The following is a 15,513-nucleotide window of genomic DNA, read 5'->3' as shown; positions in this document are numbered from 1 at the left end:
CTACATAAAAACACGTACCAATGTAAAATTTTCCATTGTACCTGAAGAAGGCTGGTTTGGCCAGCCGAAATATAGTACACCTTCAAAAAATCATCCTACGTTGTGTCGGTTTTTGCTTTTGTATTCTTCAGATTATTTGTGTATGATCGACAACGAAATTAACACAGAGAGAATAGTGGTTTCTCATTTTAGAATTATGGAAACGTTTTGACCAAGCATTTTAATATAATAACAACTCCCTTTATCCCATGGTTTAAAGATAAAGGAGGTCATGACCTGCATGTCACGGCTATTTGAGTCTGGATAGAAGCATTCGAATCTCTTTAATACTTTGATTTCTCAGTTTTCTTCTCAGTACGTAAGTGACCTGGTTAAAGGTGTAACACAGTAAAACGATTAAGGCTGTTCTCGTTTCATTGACCTGTAGATATTAATGATGATGATGTTGCGCTAATTGTTACTGTTGTTTACTCACCCTCGGAGCTGTTGCAAACGCAGACTCGGTGGCAGTGTGATGGCAGCCATTGCGACGAGGAGATTGAGACCGAGTTATTACCCACATTAACTGTGGCTTGAATCTGGCTCACATTAACTGTGGGTGTTTGGTTTTCAAGAGCCGTATAACTGATGATGGTTAAGGCACTGTCTAAGTAGGTAAGTAGCAAGGACTGAGTAAAATACATTGAGCACTTCAGTTGAAAAAAATACATAAACATCATGCATTTTAAAATTTTTAAAGTACTGACCATCACCTCTACCCCTCCCCCCACCCCCCCCCCCCCCCCCATCCCCGCGAAGCCAAAATATCTTTGAAGGTATTTACGCTAAGGTTTTATCCATGAAAAACTGAGTAAATAGATACTTTCTTTTACCGTTTGCATTCATGGTTTAACAGATTCCAAAATATCTGGGGCTTTAAAAAAGATGTAGTTTAGAATTAATACATGAGTAGTAATAAATTAAGAGTTTTTCACAATCAAGTTGAAAGCGATAAGATATTAGAATATTGAGTATTTTACAATTATTAAGTTTTAGTATTAATTATTATTTACTGCTTCACAGGTAAGGAAATCATCTACTTGATTAATTTTATCCTCCGAGGTTCAGTCTTAAGAGTTTTCCTGCCTGAATAATAGAAAGAAACAATGGAATTTTTTCACCAGCATTGCAATCAAAAGAAGATCATGTCTACTGTAAAGTAATCACCCTAAAGCTACAAGAAGAAGGGAAGTGACAGGAGGTCTGGCTGTTACATAGCTCGTCTCTTTCAAGCTTTTTCCCCTATCGGAAACAACGAGAAAAAGAAATCGGTACATCATTCTCTCCCAGTTATTTGCCATCTTCTCGCCAAACTTGTAATGTTGGATATTTTTCCAGTATGTGTAAACAAGTGAGTTTTGCACGTATGTAATTCATTAATAATTTTGCCAGTTCGTCAAATTTCCAGGTCCAAATCTGTTGTTTACCTCTTTCAGTTTAAGAGATCAATTCAACAGATCACTTTCAAGTGTTTCTTATTTTTTCCTGCAATGATATTTAAATATTTGCAGTCGTACGTGATCTAAAAGTCAACAAAAAAGCTTCTTTCATTGCTGTTTTTATTAACGTTTGAGGATGTCTATTTCAACTATCTAAAACAAATTAAACATCGATAAGATGTAATGCTAAATCCAAGCAATACGACTGAGTTACTTTATTTAAGCAATTTGGGTAGTAGTTTCGCAGTCGTCAAATCCACTGGATTTTAGTCAAATGTATTAACACTGTCTGGCTGAAAATATCATAACACAAGTTTTCTAAACTAAACTTTCTAAACTGCTGTAAACTGTAGTCTTCAACGATATTTTCACTGAATTTTCTTTGAAGTTTGGTTTAGTGAAAATACTTTTGGTTTGATATTCTTACACCTTCTTAACTTTAATTTAAATTTAGGGTTGAATTCTTACGTATGTTTTGATACAACTTTAAGCCTGGTTCAATTTCAACTTTTCTTTTGTTTTATACTCATCATCATGCATTATCATATACAATAACAGAGGAAAAGTTGACATTAATCCAAGAATATATGAGTGCTGTTTCATAATACTTCGTTCGCAACTTAATTGGGATTTACGTTATTAGACGTTATTTAGTTCTACTCTCCTGATGTGGAGCTTACTTTATTAACGATTAAACTTTAACGACATTCCTATTACTCAAAGAATGCCGCCTTACCGATATTCGAAACAGCATAGTTTTACAGTTGCACCTGACTTTGTTAGTAAAAGTTGTGAAGTAATTTAGATATCTTTATCCCTCTCTTTTGCAAAAGGCTGTTTAAAGCAGATTAAGACTGTAATGAATTTTTAAAAGTATAGTTAGCGGTTTGAAAACCTCCAGTTTTTCGGCAAGAGCATATTTTTGAGTTGAGTAATCAAAACAAATTTCACACTGAGATATTTAAATTTCCGCACACAATTATGGGTCGACTTCCTGAATTGAGTCAATGGACCCTTGTCAAGAAGTTAAGCCACCGTAATCATTCATGCTCCATGCTTTATGCTTTATGCCCCCAATGATTTTTAAAACACTTCAGATTTATTTCAAGGGATAGGGATTTAGATTTCATCGCCGAATCAAAATTGAGACCGTAATAAAACCGGCAAAAATTGATATAGCTTCGAAATTTCAAACAAGGCTGAGGTTATTAATCTCGATTGCGAATTGATCCAAATAGCAAAGAGAGTGCTCGAGTCTTAACATTATTGTAATGTAACCGTTAAACTAAGGAGAGATATAGTGGAGATAGAAGATCAACGTGCAGTAAATGTCATCAGTGCTTACCTCGCGTCTCACCATAGGAAATCGACAGGAATGAAATAAATAACCATATTTCGATGAGTAATAGCCGAATTCTCCAACGTCCTTCGAGTGCTGAATGGGAAGCTGAAAAAGAAAATAAAGGAACACAATTGATTGCTAGTCAGCCCAACTTAAATGAAATCTAGCCAAAATTGTCACAAAGACTCAAAACTGGAAAGGTTGTGGATAAAAGGTACGACATTTGTACAACTTTCGATCTTTCAAAGGTTAAAAAATTTGCTACCGCACATTTGAAGACTGCTGTATGGTAGAAGAAAGTTAAAGACTTTTTTTCTACTTTTCTACTTAAAACAGTATTCCACTTCTAGTGATCATATTGCAAAATTTTTAAGTTCACAAAGTATAGAAACCCTGTCATACTTCAGTTACAGATAGAGTAAAGTGGCGCCAACCTCTTGAACTTTTTGTATTTTCCATTGCGACTTTTACGTCTCGTCTCAATTAAACAATGTCGACTGATTATTACCAACAGCTACATGTTTTCTTTGGAATTCCGAAATGACTCTGCTAATTCTGTGACCCTGAACAAAATGAGGTAACGATTCAACCAAGAAGCGTAGAGAAATGATATGTTAAACTTCCTCGTTGATATAATGAGCCGAATCTTCTTGATCAAGGAAATAATGTGCTTCACATTGAGAATGACGTATGCTATCGCCTACCTCTAACTGTGTTGATTTTTATAAATTGTAATAACTAAAGAAGTTTGACGAGTTGATCAAAACAGTGGCGGGGTCCCTGTTGTCGTGGCTTCTGTAGACGTGCTTCGACAATTGTTTTTTTTTTCAAAAGATTTTGCCAGAAAATTTATCTGTGGTTTTTTGTAATATCAAATTAACCTTTACCATAGAATTTGCTGAAAATTGAGCTTTTCACAGACGTTTCTCATTATTTTTCTTTCTGTGATGTTTATCAACGAGACGTGAAATAACTTGTGATCATTATTCATCAACAAAACATCGCCAGGTATAAACGTTCGATTACATAACACCTTCTCTCATTGGACAGTTGCGAGTTTATTGTATGCTGTGTAATCTCTGAAGATAATTTCATGCTGAGGTTCTCGTTGAAAAGTAGAGTATTAAACTGTTGCTATTTTAAACATGACCTGGTGAAAAGGCTCAGCTCATTTTTTGGAGGAACAAAAAGAAAACCTTATGTTCTTTTTTCACCTGTAGCTGAGGTAATTTCGCAACTTTTGAAAGGTTATGCCAACCACTCTCGTAATTGCAACATGTTTTTTAAACAAGGGGTGCGTTTTCTTGCATCAACATGATGAAATATTAAAGCGTCAAGATTTATAAGCACTTGCTGTGAATTTTAGTTAACGGTTTTTACAAAAGATGAAAAAAGCGAATAACAGCTTATTCTCAATCTCGTGGTTAAACATCTCGACAGCAGCATTCAAGAGTAACGTTTTGTAAAATATCAACATTATAAACTATAAATCAAAGTAAAGGTTAAAAAACGTTGAGTTAAGGCTAACCTTATTAAAATCCTAACTCTGGAACATTCTTTCCTGTGGCTTTTCAAGTCAGTTACGCCAGCGCTTTCTATTTGGAAGAAAACAAAACATTTGGCTTGGGGACACTTTAAAATTAAAGGCAATTCTTATAGTGCTGTTTTGGATGTGTTTCGCATCTCTTTGATCAAAGTCGCAAGAGGACATTTCACCTCTTTAAGAAGTAATTAATAGACGAGACTGGCTTAAGCTGTGACGGTGTAGCTAGCTTTTAAACACGCTACCTTCTGGCCAATCATTTAGAAGAATTGTTCAAAAACCCTTAAATACACCAAAAGTGAAAAAACAGCAAAAACAAAAGCTCTGTTAATGGACGAAACAAAAAATAAACTCATAATTCTAAAATAAAATATGTATTGTGATTACCTACCCACATCCATAAGCTTGACTCTTGGATTCAGCACTGAGAGTTTTTTGAAATAACTATAAATGTCCATGGGACAAGGAAAACTATTTTAGCGTTGGTGGAAAGGCGTATTGCCTAACAAAGCAGGAGCTAAATTTGCAAGTTTGTTCTTTCAATAAGATAGGCTGTAATCTCAAAAAACAAGCACGATAGTTACGTTAAAGGCTTAATGTGTTCCAGCAAGACCATAATGTAATATAACCACATATTGCTAATGAGAGGGAGATAAGCCGCAGGCTATCCAATCTGTCATTTGATAGACTATCACTTGCGGAGTAGCTTATTTAGCTTTTTGCGGTGGGAACCTTAAGGAAACCAAGGAGGCGACGAGAACGCCACCAAACAAAAAGATTTAAAGAGCAAAACAATAGCTGTGCGTGTGCGTTACATTCGTAGCCGTCTTCTGCAAAACAACAAGGTGAAAGGACTAAGTTCTGCGTAGTTTGGAAAACGCGAACGACGGCGGTTTAGGAGCTATTTACATGAAACCGGAATGACTTTCATTCTGCAACGAGTTCATTCCATCCCGATATGTATTTCTCTGTATCTGTTTACATGATACCGAGTCGAAATTTCATTTGTTTACAGGTCATTCTGGGATGAGTTCATTCCGGTTTGTAATCCGAATGAAATCCTCGCTCTTGCATGAAATTCATTCTGGTATCATGTAAAGTGAAAACGAACTTCGTTCTGAAATGAAAATCGCAAGCCGTGTAGTCTGGGGCGGATGGTGCATGCGTATCGTTTTCAAGATGGCGGAGAGAGGCCCACCGATTGTGTCATGTGAATGCAGTACGAACTTCATTCTAGAGCGAAACACATTCCGGAATGAAAGTCATTCCAGAATCATGTGAATTGCCCCTAAGTTTTCGTATTTTCATTTGAAACTGAACACTGGCATGCATTACATATTTAGCTTAATTCTTAGACGGATAGGTGCATTGAACAGATCTAGAAAATTGCGAAATTCGAAGGTAAAATATAAATTCACTTTTACTAGGCGTTGTCCTCGGGGTGGCCGTCGTCATTACATATTTCTTCTGACTTGACAATGAGGTCAGAGTTGGCGCTACAGAAACGTCATAGTATTCAAATACGGTGAAAGCCTCACAGTTAAATTGTTCTGTAAGGAAAAAACTAGAGGGTGACTGCTTTCTGTTTCCATGTTGATTGAAACACCGTTGAGGGTTCGGGGGGTCGGAATTCGAAAATACTTATGTCAATTCTCGCTTGCAATACCTTGGATAAGTAATATACATAAGTAAACGTTTTTTAGGGAGGCTGGAAAAAGTGTCCAGCTCTTTTCTAACGGTTACACTTTGAAGGATGAATACTACCACTGTTTAACGAGTGATGCTACAATAATGGTATCACACAAAAGCCCAATCATTGGTGAACAAGTTGCGATCATTCTTTACCTATAACAGGTTACCATAGCATTAATACAACCTCTCCATTTTTTATAATCGAATTGTAATAAGCACGATAAGATGCAACTTTTTACAAAGTTTGAAAAGGGTCTGTGGAGAGGGTTCAAAGCCACCTTGAATTTTCTAAAAGTTAATGTTGCTCTGAACCCTCTCCACAGATTTTTTATATCAATTACTGTTTATTTACATTGTTATCATGAATATTTGTTTATCGTTTTGCTTTTTTGGGGCGGGGGAAGATTTTTCATGTTATATAAGTAATCAAACCTAACATGGGACAAAGCAAGAGCCCATCACTAGAAGCGTGCAACTACCCCATGTTCCTGTCACGGCGTTTTCACAGACCGATCTATTTTTAGTTTGAATTTACCGCGTATTCAGTTCCTCTGCAGGAACCTCAGTAACCAATCACAAGCACGGAATTAATTTTTAACTGTCGTCATCATTTCACCGGAAGAAGAGATGGGCTCCTGATGTGAGGTAAGCCATTCTTCTCCTTAGCGATGCGCGCTCATGGAGACCGGAACTGACCTATAGAAGTCCAAAGACCGGTCTGAAAAAATGCCGTGACAGGCTGAGTATGGGAGTTACTCGCTCCTATAGTGATGGGCTCCTGGACAAAGTTAATGGTATATGCATTTTCGTAAAGAATTGACATTCGGTCTGAACTCATTAATCTCCTTCATATATGACTAATAAGTTACTTCTTATGATTGGCTGAGGGCAGGCCAATGTTTTGTTAATTTTTAATTTGTACTATTTCCACTGCAGGGCAAATTAACTCGACCGTGTTCGTAATTTTCTCTATCATAAAATAAATGAGAAATCGAGAGACAACTCGCTGCTCGTGATATTTGAAAATTCTTTCAGATTTCACTCGCAGAAAACTTCGTACAATTTTATGTACATTCTCAAATACAACTGTATCACTCTCGGTGTTAATCGTTAATTGCACCCGCATTCGTACGATTATCTACATATTGGTAATTACGATAACTTTATACTGAAAACCCAGCATTTACAAATGAATTCGACCGGTATTTCTAAGATGATTGAAACTGAACCCTTGTAGAACTCATGAAAAGGAAGGTTGTTTTGAGAAACTGAAATTTAAAACGAAACAAGATAGCTTTTTTTCTGCATTTAAGAAATACAAACAAGCCCAATACTAAAGGGGTTCTGGAAAAAATTAAACTGTTTATGTAAAATCAATATAAACTTAGCCTTCGGGCTATAATTTACATGTCAAGTGCTTTCGAATTCTTGAACACTCGCACATTACAAAGTCAGTCAATTCCACTTTATGCCAAGTGGAGGTCATCATTATTCAAAAAGCAATAACACCTGCGTAGATAAATATTGTTCAGAATTGTAGTTTGTATTTTACAGTATTCTCTCGGAAAAATTAGCTTGTTTAATAGCTACTCTTAAATTCGAGAAAAATAAAGTTTATGTAGGTAAGATAATTTTATGGCAACGCATTCCTTATTTCGCTGACACATTCTTTAAATCGAAAAAAAGTTCTTTGCCTTTCCTTTCTGTTCGTCTGCTATTCATTATTCGAACTTGCCGGCAGCTGGACTATAAATAATAAATTATTTTTTTCGGGCAAAGAAATTATGGTCAAAATAAGCTTTAACTATCAGTCTTCACCAAGACAACAGCACACTAAAACAGGTCAACGCTCGGTCAAAGAAAAACGAGGCTACTTACAGTAAAAGCTAGGAAATCAAAATTAAATTCTAAAAATAGGCAGATGTCATGCAGAAGCTTTTCGTAAATACGGAACATTTTGACGAGACTAAAGATTATTGAGACAATCATAAGTTTTGGAGATTCTCATGTACCACTGGTATCTGCAATGCTAGAGTGTGTACAGTGAAATTGTCTACTGCTTTCGTGTCAGAGCAGACTCTTGTTACATCTATTATTCTTATTTTTATCATTGCTTTTATTCATGACAGGGGAGAGTGGTTTGAAAAGAGACGTCCACCCGGCAATAATGGGCAGGGCCAAAATCGATCACGGCTCCTGGTGGTATCCATTCTCTCCTCGACCAATAGTCACTTAGTGAATAAAAACTGGGCATGAATGTGGAACTGAGAGACATCTTGCCAAGTAAAACTATGAGAATCACGGATTAATTCCTCCAAAAGAAACGCGACCAGTAGTTTTCTCTTAATTCTAATCATAGGAACATAGACAATCTCGCAAGGCGAGAACAAGGCCGGGAAAAACGTTCAGCAATTGATTTCACGCACTAAATGTGTTATTAAGCAGGACCAGGTGATTACACACAGCAAAGAGTGAACAAGACTTGAGAAAAACTTCACGCTAGGTCCGTCTTACATGTCCTTGTCGTAACTTTGTCTCCCACTAGAGTTATAACTTGCGCTCGTAACGGTAGAGTTATTACGTGCGCTGTCTCATAAAGAAAGGTCGACTTGAGGCACGTAAGTCAAATTTTGGCGGGTGGCTGTGAGTCATATTAAAATTGGTTAGAATGCATGATGCAAAAGCGAAACGAAACGTCTGAAGATGCATTGAATAGCTTCGTCTTGTGATTTCTATTTAGTCAGAAGTTTGCAATTAATAACTTTACACTGATCTCTCTCCTCGAGATAGTATATAAAAAAACACGATACAGCTCAAAACTTTTGTTGACGAGCCTCAGGGCAAATAACAAAAACATAACAAAAAGTGCGAGTCTAAATGGCAAAGTTTTTCTCAGTATTTTGGGTGTGCTTGTCAAAATAGTGCACACCTGAAAAAATGGACCACGGACCTCCTCACGCCAGTTGGGCCGTATTCATGGCAACCATGAATTTAACAAGCAGGGACAGAACCTGGTATTTTTACTACTATCAATCACTTTCGAGGCAAATGCGCCTTTTTTTCGAGAAAAATCAGTCGCCATAGGTGGGTAATTCAAAATTTCTGGCATCTTGACAAAGCACTGACGTTGTGTCATTGGTTATTTGTTCCTCAAAACGAAAACTCACAGTTGCTTATAATTTCTAATCCTGGTTACCTTGGCTATAACCACAACTCGGGTAAATAAACGCGCCAAGTGGCCTGAGACGACTCTCTGCGTCATTAACTTTGCTCGATGTGAGACAGAGATTGTAATTATTCTGAGAAGATTTGTTCTTTAGCCAACGAAGCGTACAGTTCATGTCTAGAAAGTCGAAATTATCATATAAATTCTTTGGCCACGCTACTTTGTTGGAACAGTCCAGTACCAGAGTCAATTCGTAGTTTTCACTGAATAGGTGAAAAACCCGGATTTTTTCGCATTGTGGCAACAGATCTGGAGAAGATGGAGATGGCAAAATATTCAAAAGGTACAAGTGATATTTCAGTTTTTCAATTTTATCCTAATGCGTCATACGCGGTTGTAGCTGAATTCCGTTTACTAAGTTGGACTGTTCGTGAACTGTAGAGTAGTACTTTAAAAATGTTGTTGAAGATATACTTAATGACTGTTTACATATATGCCGGCCTGGGAACTCGTTTCTTATCTCAATCTCACCATTTTCAGGTCCACATGTATCAAGAACCACGCAGATATGGATTTTTATCTCCTTCATGTCGTTTTCATACGGCAACGTTGTCGGTAGGTGCTAAGTTCGAGTCATATTTTCCACTGTAAATGTTTTATGTTACATCCCAGTTAAATTTAACTGCACAGAGCAATTATTTCGCGCTTCAGGTTTTTTTCTTTTTTCTCAAATTTTTGTGAAATAATAGTTATGACATTTTTGCAATACGCCAGTGACTTCCTCAAACTCTCCCTTTAATTTCGCGATCGCTCCGGATTCTGCCTTATAGCCAGTACGCTATAAGACGTACCGCTAGGAAGCGGTTATGCCTTCCCTCTTTCTGTTATTTACCTTGCCTCGTATTCTCCGAGCAAGATTGATTCATTTTTCCTCTAATTTGCAATTGACAGATTCTGACAGATACGCTTGGCTAAATTCATCGATGCTTTTCGGGAGCATATTTTAATCATTTGTTTAAAGAAGAAAAATAGATTAATTAGTTTCATTGTTCTATTTCTGGTCGCATACCGCTTGCATAATGACGTAAAATATTGAAGTTTACCAGATTAAGGGTTTTCTTGTTTACCACGATCCTTCTATTCTGATTTTCGTTTTCCTGACTCCAAATTAGAAATGTTAAACACCATAGCAACGTCAAAGTTTATCATAACATCTCTTGGAGATAAGTCAAAACAAATTCAGCTTTCGTTCGCTGCTACCTCTGTTAACAATTAATACCTATGGTTTTGAGTTAAAGGTGGTCGCATTGTTATGCGAAATCAACAGAAACCTTTGATTAACTCGGCTTATGGTAGTGGTCTTTTCTGCCAACGTTAATAAAAACAATTTTGGTTTCGAAATCGTTTAGAAATACACTTCCCTTACAAGTAACATGCGACCCGTAATTTAGAAAATGTGACGTCCAGTCTGTCTTCTTGTCTTTTCTGAGCAATGCGGCCGGTGTACTTTGACAGAAACTTTTATCCGTAATATATTAGCATATCGGCTATTACATCTTTGCAAGAAAATTCTCGTTAGTTAAGTTGTTTACCTAGGAGCCTTCTCCGGGTAACTTGTACGGACGTTATATGAAGGAGAAATTTGAATTCAGGAAATGTCCACATTTTTCCTTCGCATCTTTTCGTTGAGTGACACTGGCATTGTCTTTGCCAGAAGACATTTTGCATATATTTTTGTTTCTATTGAGTTCCATTCAAAATTAAAAATTAAAGTTAAAAATTGAAGTTAAAAAATTTAAACTTTTCTCAATGTAAAACTGTCGTTCATTTCTCAGTCTTGCTTTTTACAAATGTTGGCCTTAGCTCTAGTTACCAAACAGCACTTATACGAGTTTAATACACAATGTTGAACAACCAAAATGCACAAACGGATGATTTGAATCTTAACCTATCAATTAAACTGTCTAAACTAACATCTAAGAAGTTCTGCACTTTTCAGTTGCCGCTTTTAAACAATTACTGACTAAGGTGGGAATTTGGGAAGCGGTAATAGGTGCACAATTAAGTAACATATCTCTTGCAAATTCGTACACAAACCGCGCACCAGCAAGAAGTTTAATCTTTTTTCACACCTTCCGCCAACTCTAAGCTTAATGAATTTTAGTAATTTCTAACTTTAGATGTTTAAATGGCTGTCTTAAAACGTTAAAATGTGGCTTATTCATTAAGATAAGGTTGACGGCATGTTTATTTTTAGGCTGACATATCTCTTCCAATTACTTTAAAAATTGAAAGAACTATAAGCAACGAAAACCTTTTGAAATTAATGCAAAATGACATGAATAAATTATGAAATAGAAACATTTCTGCTTAAAGGCAACTTTGAATCCCCACGAAAGACGCCAATTATGAGATAAAACTCAAGCATTTTGAACGAGTTGGTGAGAATTTTCTTTCCCAAGGGAATAACGCTGACTAATCAACGACCATCTTAAAATTATAAACGGTAAATGCCTTGTCGTTGCTATTTCAAATAATATTCCTTTCGAATAAATGCAAGAAATTTCTCAAACATCTCTTCCTATCACATACAGCAATTAGCATCCGAGCCAAATTAAGGGTAGTTTTCGTTAAGTGGAAGCTTAAACTTGACTCTGAAACTCCCAAAAATTTTGTGCTTGAAATTTGTGAAGAAATGGAAGTATCTTGTCTAACGTATTCTTTGATGGCTTCAACAAGATATAGGCACAATTTGGGGAACCAATTACAGTAACATCTTTATTTGGACATGTATGATGCGAGTGTTAAGATGAATCAACCCTGTATTCAGTCAGCTGAGCTAAGTTAACTTCTCGCGGAAAGACGCGGGCGAGAGTAACAAAAGGTTCGGCGAAGATGAAAAAAAAAATAGACAGAGTTCTTATCTTTCACCAACTATCTGTGTCTCCAGTCCCTTGGATCTTGCAAAATCGTAACAGAGAGAAGGTACAACAGAATTTTCCCATCTCATGCTGCAAAAGTGCCCCGCAAGGCAAGGAAACAGCGATGGGGATTTTTTTTACGCATAAAATGTTTGCACTTAGACTGACAAACAAAACATTTTACTAAAGGAGGTCTCGCCAACTTGGTACAAAGAAGTGTTTCCGTGACAGTTTTTCTCTACAATATTTCCTCGGTTGGCAGGAGACGTAAGGTTTAGGCTTAAGCGAACCTTGCAGTCATAGTAAATAAATAACCGTTGTTTGTTTCTTTATTTCGCCCCGAATTCGGTTTCTGGGCAGATCTTAACTTGATTCGAATTTAAACGTTAGATTTTCCTTTTTAGAAAGCGAAACGACTGAAAGCAGAAAACGTTTCTACATTGTAAACTGATGGACTGATGTCAAAAGATGCATAATGTCAAAATATACCAAGACATACGTTATGTCGAAATGCATTTTGCTTTGCAGATGCCACAATGACAACGAAAAGAACGTTTCTATATTTTGACACAGGCAAATTCGATGGGTCTATAGCTTTCTGTAAGATTTCTGTAATCTTTTTAAAAAAATTGAATTTGAAAAAAACGTTTATTCGTTCCAATAAGTAACTTCATTGATCGGTGTCCAAACGGAAAATCAAGAGAAGTGCGGTCAACTTTGAGAGATTATGTCGTACAACACAATTACACTTTCCCATAAGTTCCAAATATGAAACAAGGGTGAGAAAGGATATTCAGTCTTTGTGTAATTTGTCGGTAAAGGAAAAGGCACTATTTTTCAAACGTTCCTGGCAGTCAAACTGATTCGATTGCAAATGATGGCGGATTTCGGTTTGGTTTTAATACTACAATTTTTTTACGTAAGGACCTATTGGTAGATTCGTCAATTTTTTTAGTTGCTGTATAGGAACCTTGTAATAAACTAAGGGTTTCCTATAATAAGAGAGACCAGGAATGTGTTTATCATTGATCAAGTGAAGTAAGAGATTCCGGATTATGGACCACCGCGTCAGAGCAGAGATCTCAAAGCAGTCTTTAAACAGATTAGAAATTGCTATGTTGTTGGGAACGTGGAGGCAGCGTATAGCAAGAGAAGTTAAAGGTTGGTTTTCACTAGAGCATAAGCAACATATACACGCAGCAGCTGCCGTGAATGTCCATAATTAGCACCTTTTGTTAATAAAGTTTTCCAGCAAAACGCGCTAGATAAAAACGATATGTAAAAATAACTGTTTTACCTTTGTTTTCCTGTTGTGGTTTGAAACCGAACGTTTCAACGATTTTCAGTTAACCTTGAAAAGCAAACCTTGGGTGAATAATCTACAGAAACGACAATTTTGTCTATGTGGTTCATGTTTTCGTAATTTGGTAGCAATAGAATTGAAATTCGTAAATATTAAAGAGCCGCTTCATTTGAGCCCAGTAACTTGGTTGGTTGGTTGGTTATCGGGACGATTTTTGTTGTCTGTTCATATGGGAAATTTAAGCCCGGTCGACCGGGATGACATTCAAAAAACAAATTAAACCAAAATGTTGCCCAATAAAGGTACATTGTTCGCGAAATCGCAGCTTTGTTGACTCTCCTAACCTTCGCATACTGCTGAATTAGAAATACATACAAATTAAGGCAAACATTGTGCCAGTTTGGCCGGTCTGTCGCGAAAGCGAACCTATTTTGTCAAAACAGTTTCGTCGCGGTTACCGGGAACCGAGATCTCAGTAACCGGGCTGGCCGGCGTTCTCATATGAACACATTGTTATTACTTTTTTTTTTTTAAGAGAAAATATGATTGAGGGCCAGCCCGTCAACTGTTTTCGTGTGAAGAACGACGACGAAAATTTTCAGTTTTAAGAAATGCGCGATTCGGTTACTTAAATATCCATCATCAGTTCGCAAATATTGCAACAATTGAAAACCTGTAAAAAAGAATAAGAAATTTGAGAAATAATACACACAAGACGAAATAGTATGAACTAATTACCCAATTAAATTGTGAAAGTTTTGGTGACGGCCACGATATTGGTAATACCGAAAAATTAAAATTCTTACTTAGCAGCGAGAAAATTAATTATTCATCACTTAACCTCGATGTGATTTGTTTCGTTTTATTCCCCGAGCCTTGGAGCAGAGTTATAAATTCAATATATCGAAATATATAGAATTTCAATTTTCAACGTCTCATATAATTATATATATATGATTTATAATACATATCATTTTAATTCTGATTTCAATATATCTCATTTAGCAGAGGCTAAAAATTTTATTATTTGGGAACACTAATATGCCACTGTAAGGTCAAACTATAATAAGTTGAGGATAGCTCCGAAAACTGCGATAATGAAAAACGAAAGAAAGAAAAAGTAAAGAAGAACTGTTATTTCATTTGAATGTTCAACCTGTGTAAGAAGCTGGAAAAATGCAACTCCATGAAGTCAAGTAACCCAACAGTTGTCTTTTGGTTTTACAGATAGTTCCGAGACAGTGACTATCACCCCGTCGTACTCGGTCAATGTTACACAATACATGATGAATTACACACAGTACACTGTCAATGTTACAATGACATCAACAACAATGTCACCATCTATGACGAGTTACTCTGTCCCAGTCTCAGCCACACCGCCGCTGCCATCATATTGCCACCAAGTTTGCAGATGCAACAGCTCTGTCGGTAAGTGAATGAACACGTGTGGTTGTGGTGTACCGTTGGTGGAATTGTGGATAAAAAGGACATATAAATATAAAAAAGTTCAATCTTGGGTGCTTTCCATTCAACCCAACATTCCGGAACTTTCTAAACGGAGACAAATTGTATGGCAATTTCCTCGGAAGGTTTTCGGAAAATCCAAAACTTGTTGAAGCTCCGAAGTGCGAACCATTCAACCGAAAATTCGGGAAATTCCAGGAGGAAACTCACGTGGAACGGGAATTCCCGGAGAGAAATTTTCCAAAATTTGTGTATACCTCACCAGGTTGTCCTCTTTTCCCGATATTCCGGAAAATGTTGTTCCATTCGCCTATGGAAATTTCTGGAAATTCAAAACAAATTGTTAATTGGTCTAATGGGAAGCCCCTCTTATTTTTGCGTCCTGTTGTCCTATGCAACTGACGTGTAAGAAGGGTATTATCTGACGCTGAAATGCAGCCAATTATTTGTTCTTGACTGTAACAATTCAGATTCTTATTACCTTTTTGGTAGACGTTCATCGCTGATTGGTTCTCTCAATGTATAGTGCCCATTCTCTGCCATAATCCATCAAATATCTTTGTTCGCGTGCCACCAGTCGGAACAGGTCACTTGATGCAGT

At 36.7% G+C, this 15,513-nt stretch overlaps 1 protein-coding gene across 1 annotated transcript in view; it reads left to right on the top strand.

The window, feature by feature from the left end:
- The first annotated feature begins 9,290 nt into the window (after positions 1–9,290).
- Positions 9,291–15,513, top strand: part of LOC110067045 (uncharacterized) — a 29,153-nt gene continuing 22,930 nt past the window's right edge. The window contains exons 1-3 of the mRNA XM_020774321.2: positions 9,291–9,564; positions 9,762–9,836; positions 14,673–14,876. Of these exons, the coding sequence (XP_020629980.2) occupies positions 9,540–9,564; positions 9,762–9,836; positions 14,673–14,876 (304 nt within the window). The 5' untranslated portion in view covers positions 9,291–9,539. The remainder of the gene's footprint in view (positions 9,565–9,761; positions 9,837–14,672; positions 14,877–15,513) is intronic.

The sequence above is a fragment of the Orbicella faveolata genome, unplaced genomic scaffold (genome assembly GCF_042242905.1).
Source record: "Orbicella faveolata isolate gen_17 unplaced genomic scaffold, um_ofav_v1 contig_46, whole genome shotgun sequence".
NCBI classification, from domain to species: Eukaryota; Metazoa; Cnidaria; class Anthozoa; order Scleractinia; family Merulinidae; genus Orbicella; species Orbicella faveolata.
Note: the sequence above shows the minus strand (reverse complement) of the source record. Positions and strands in the feature narration are given on the sequence as shown.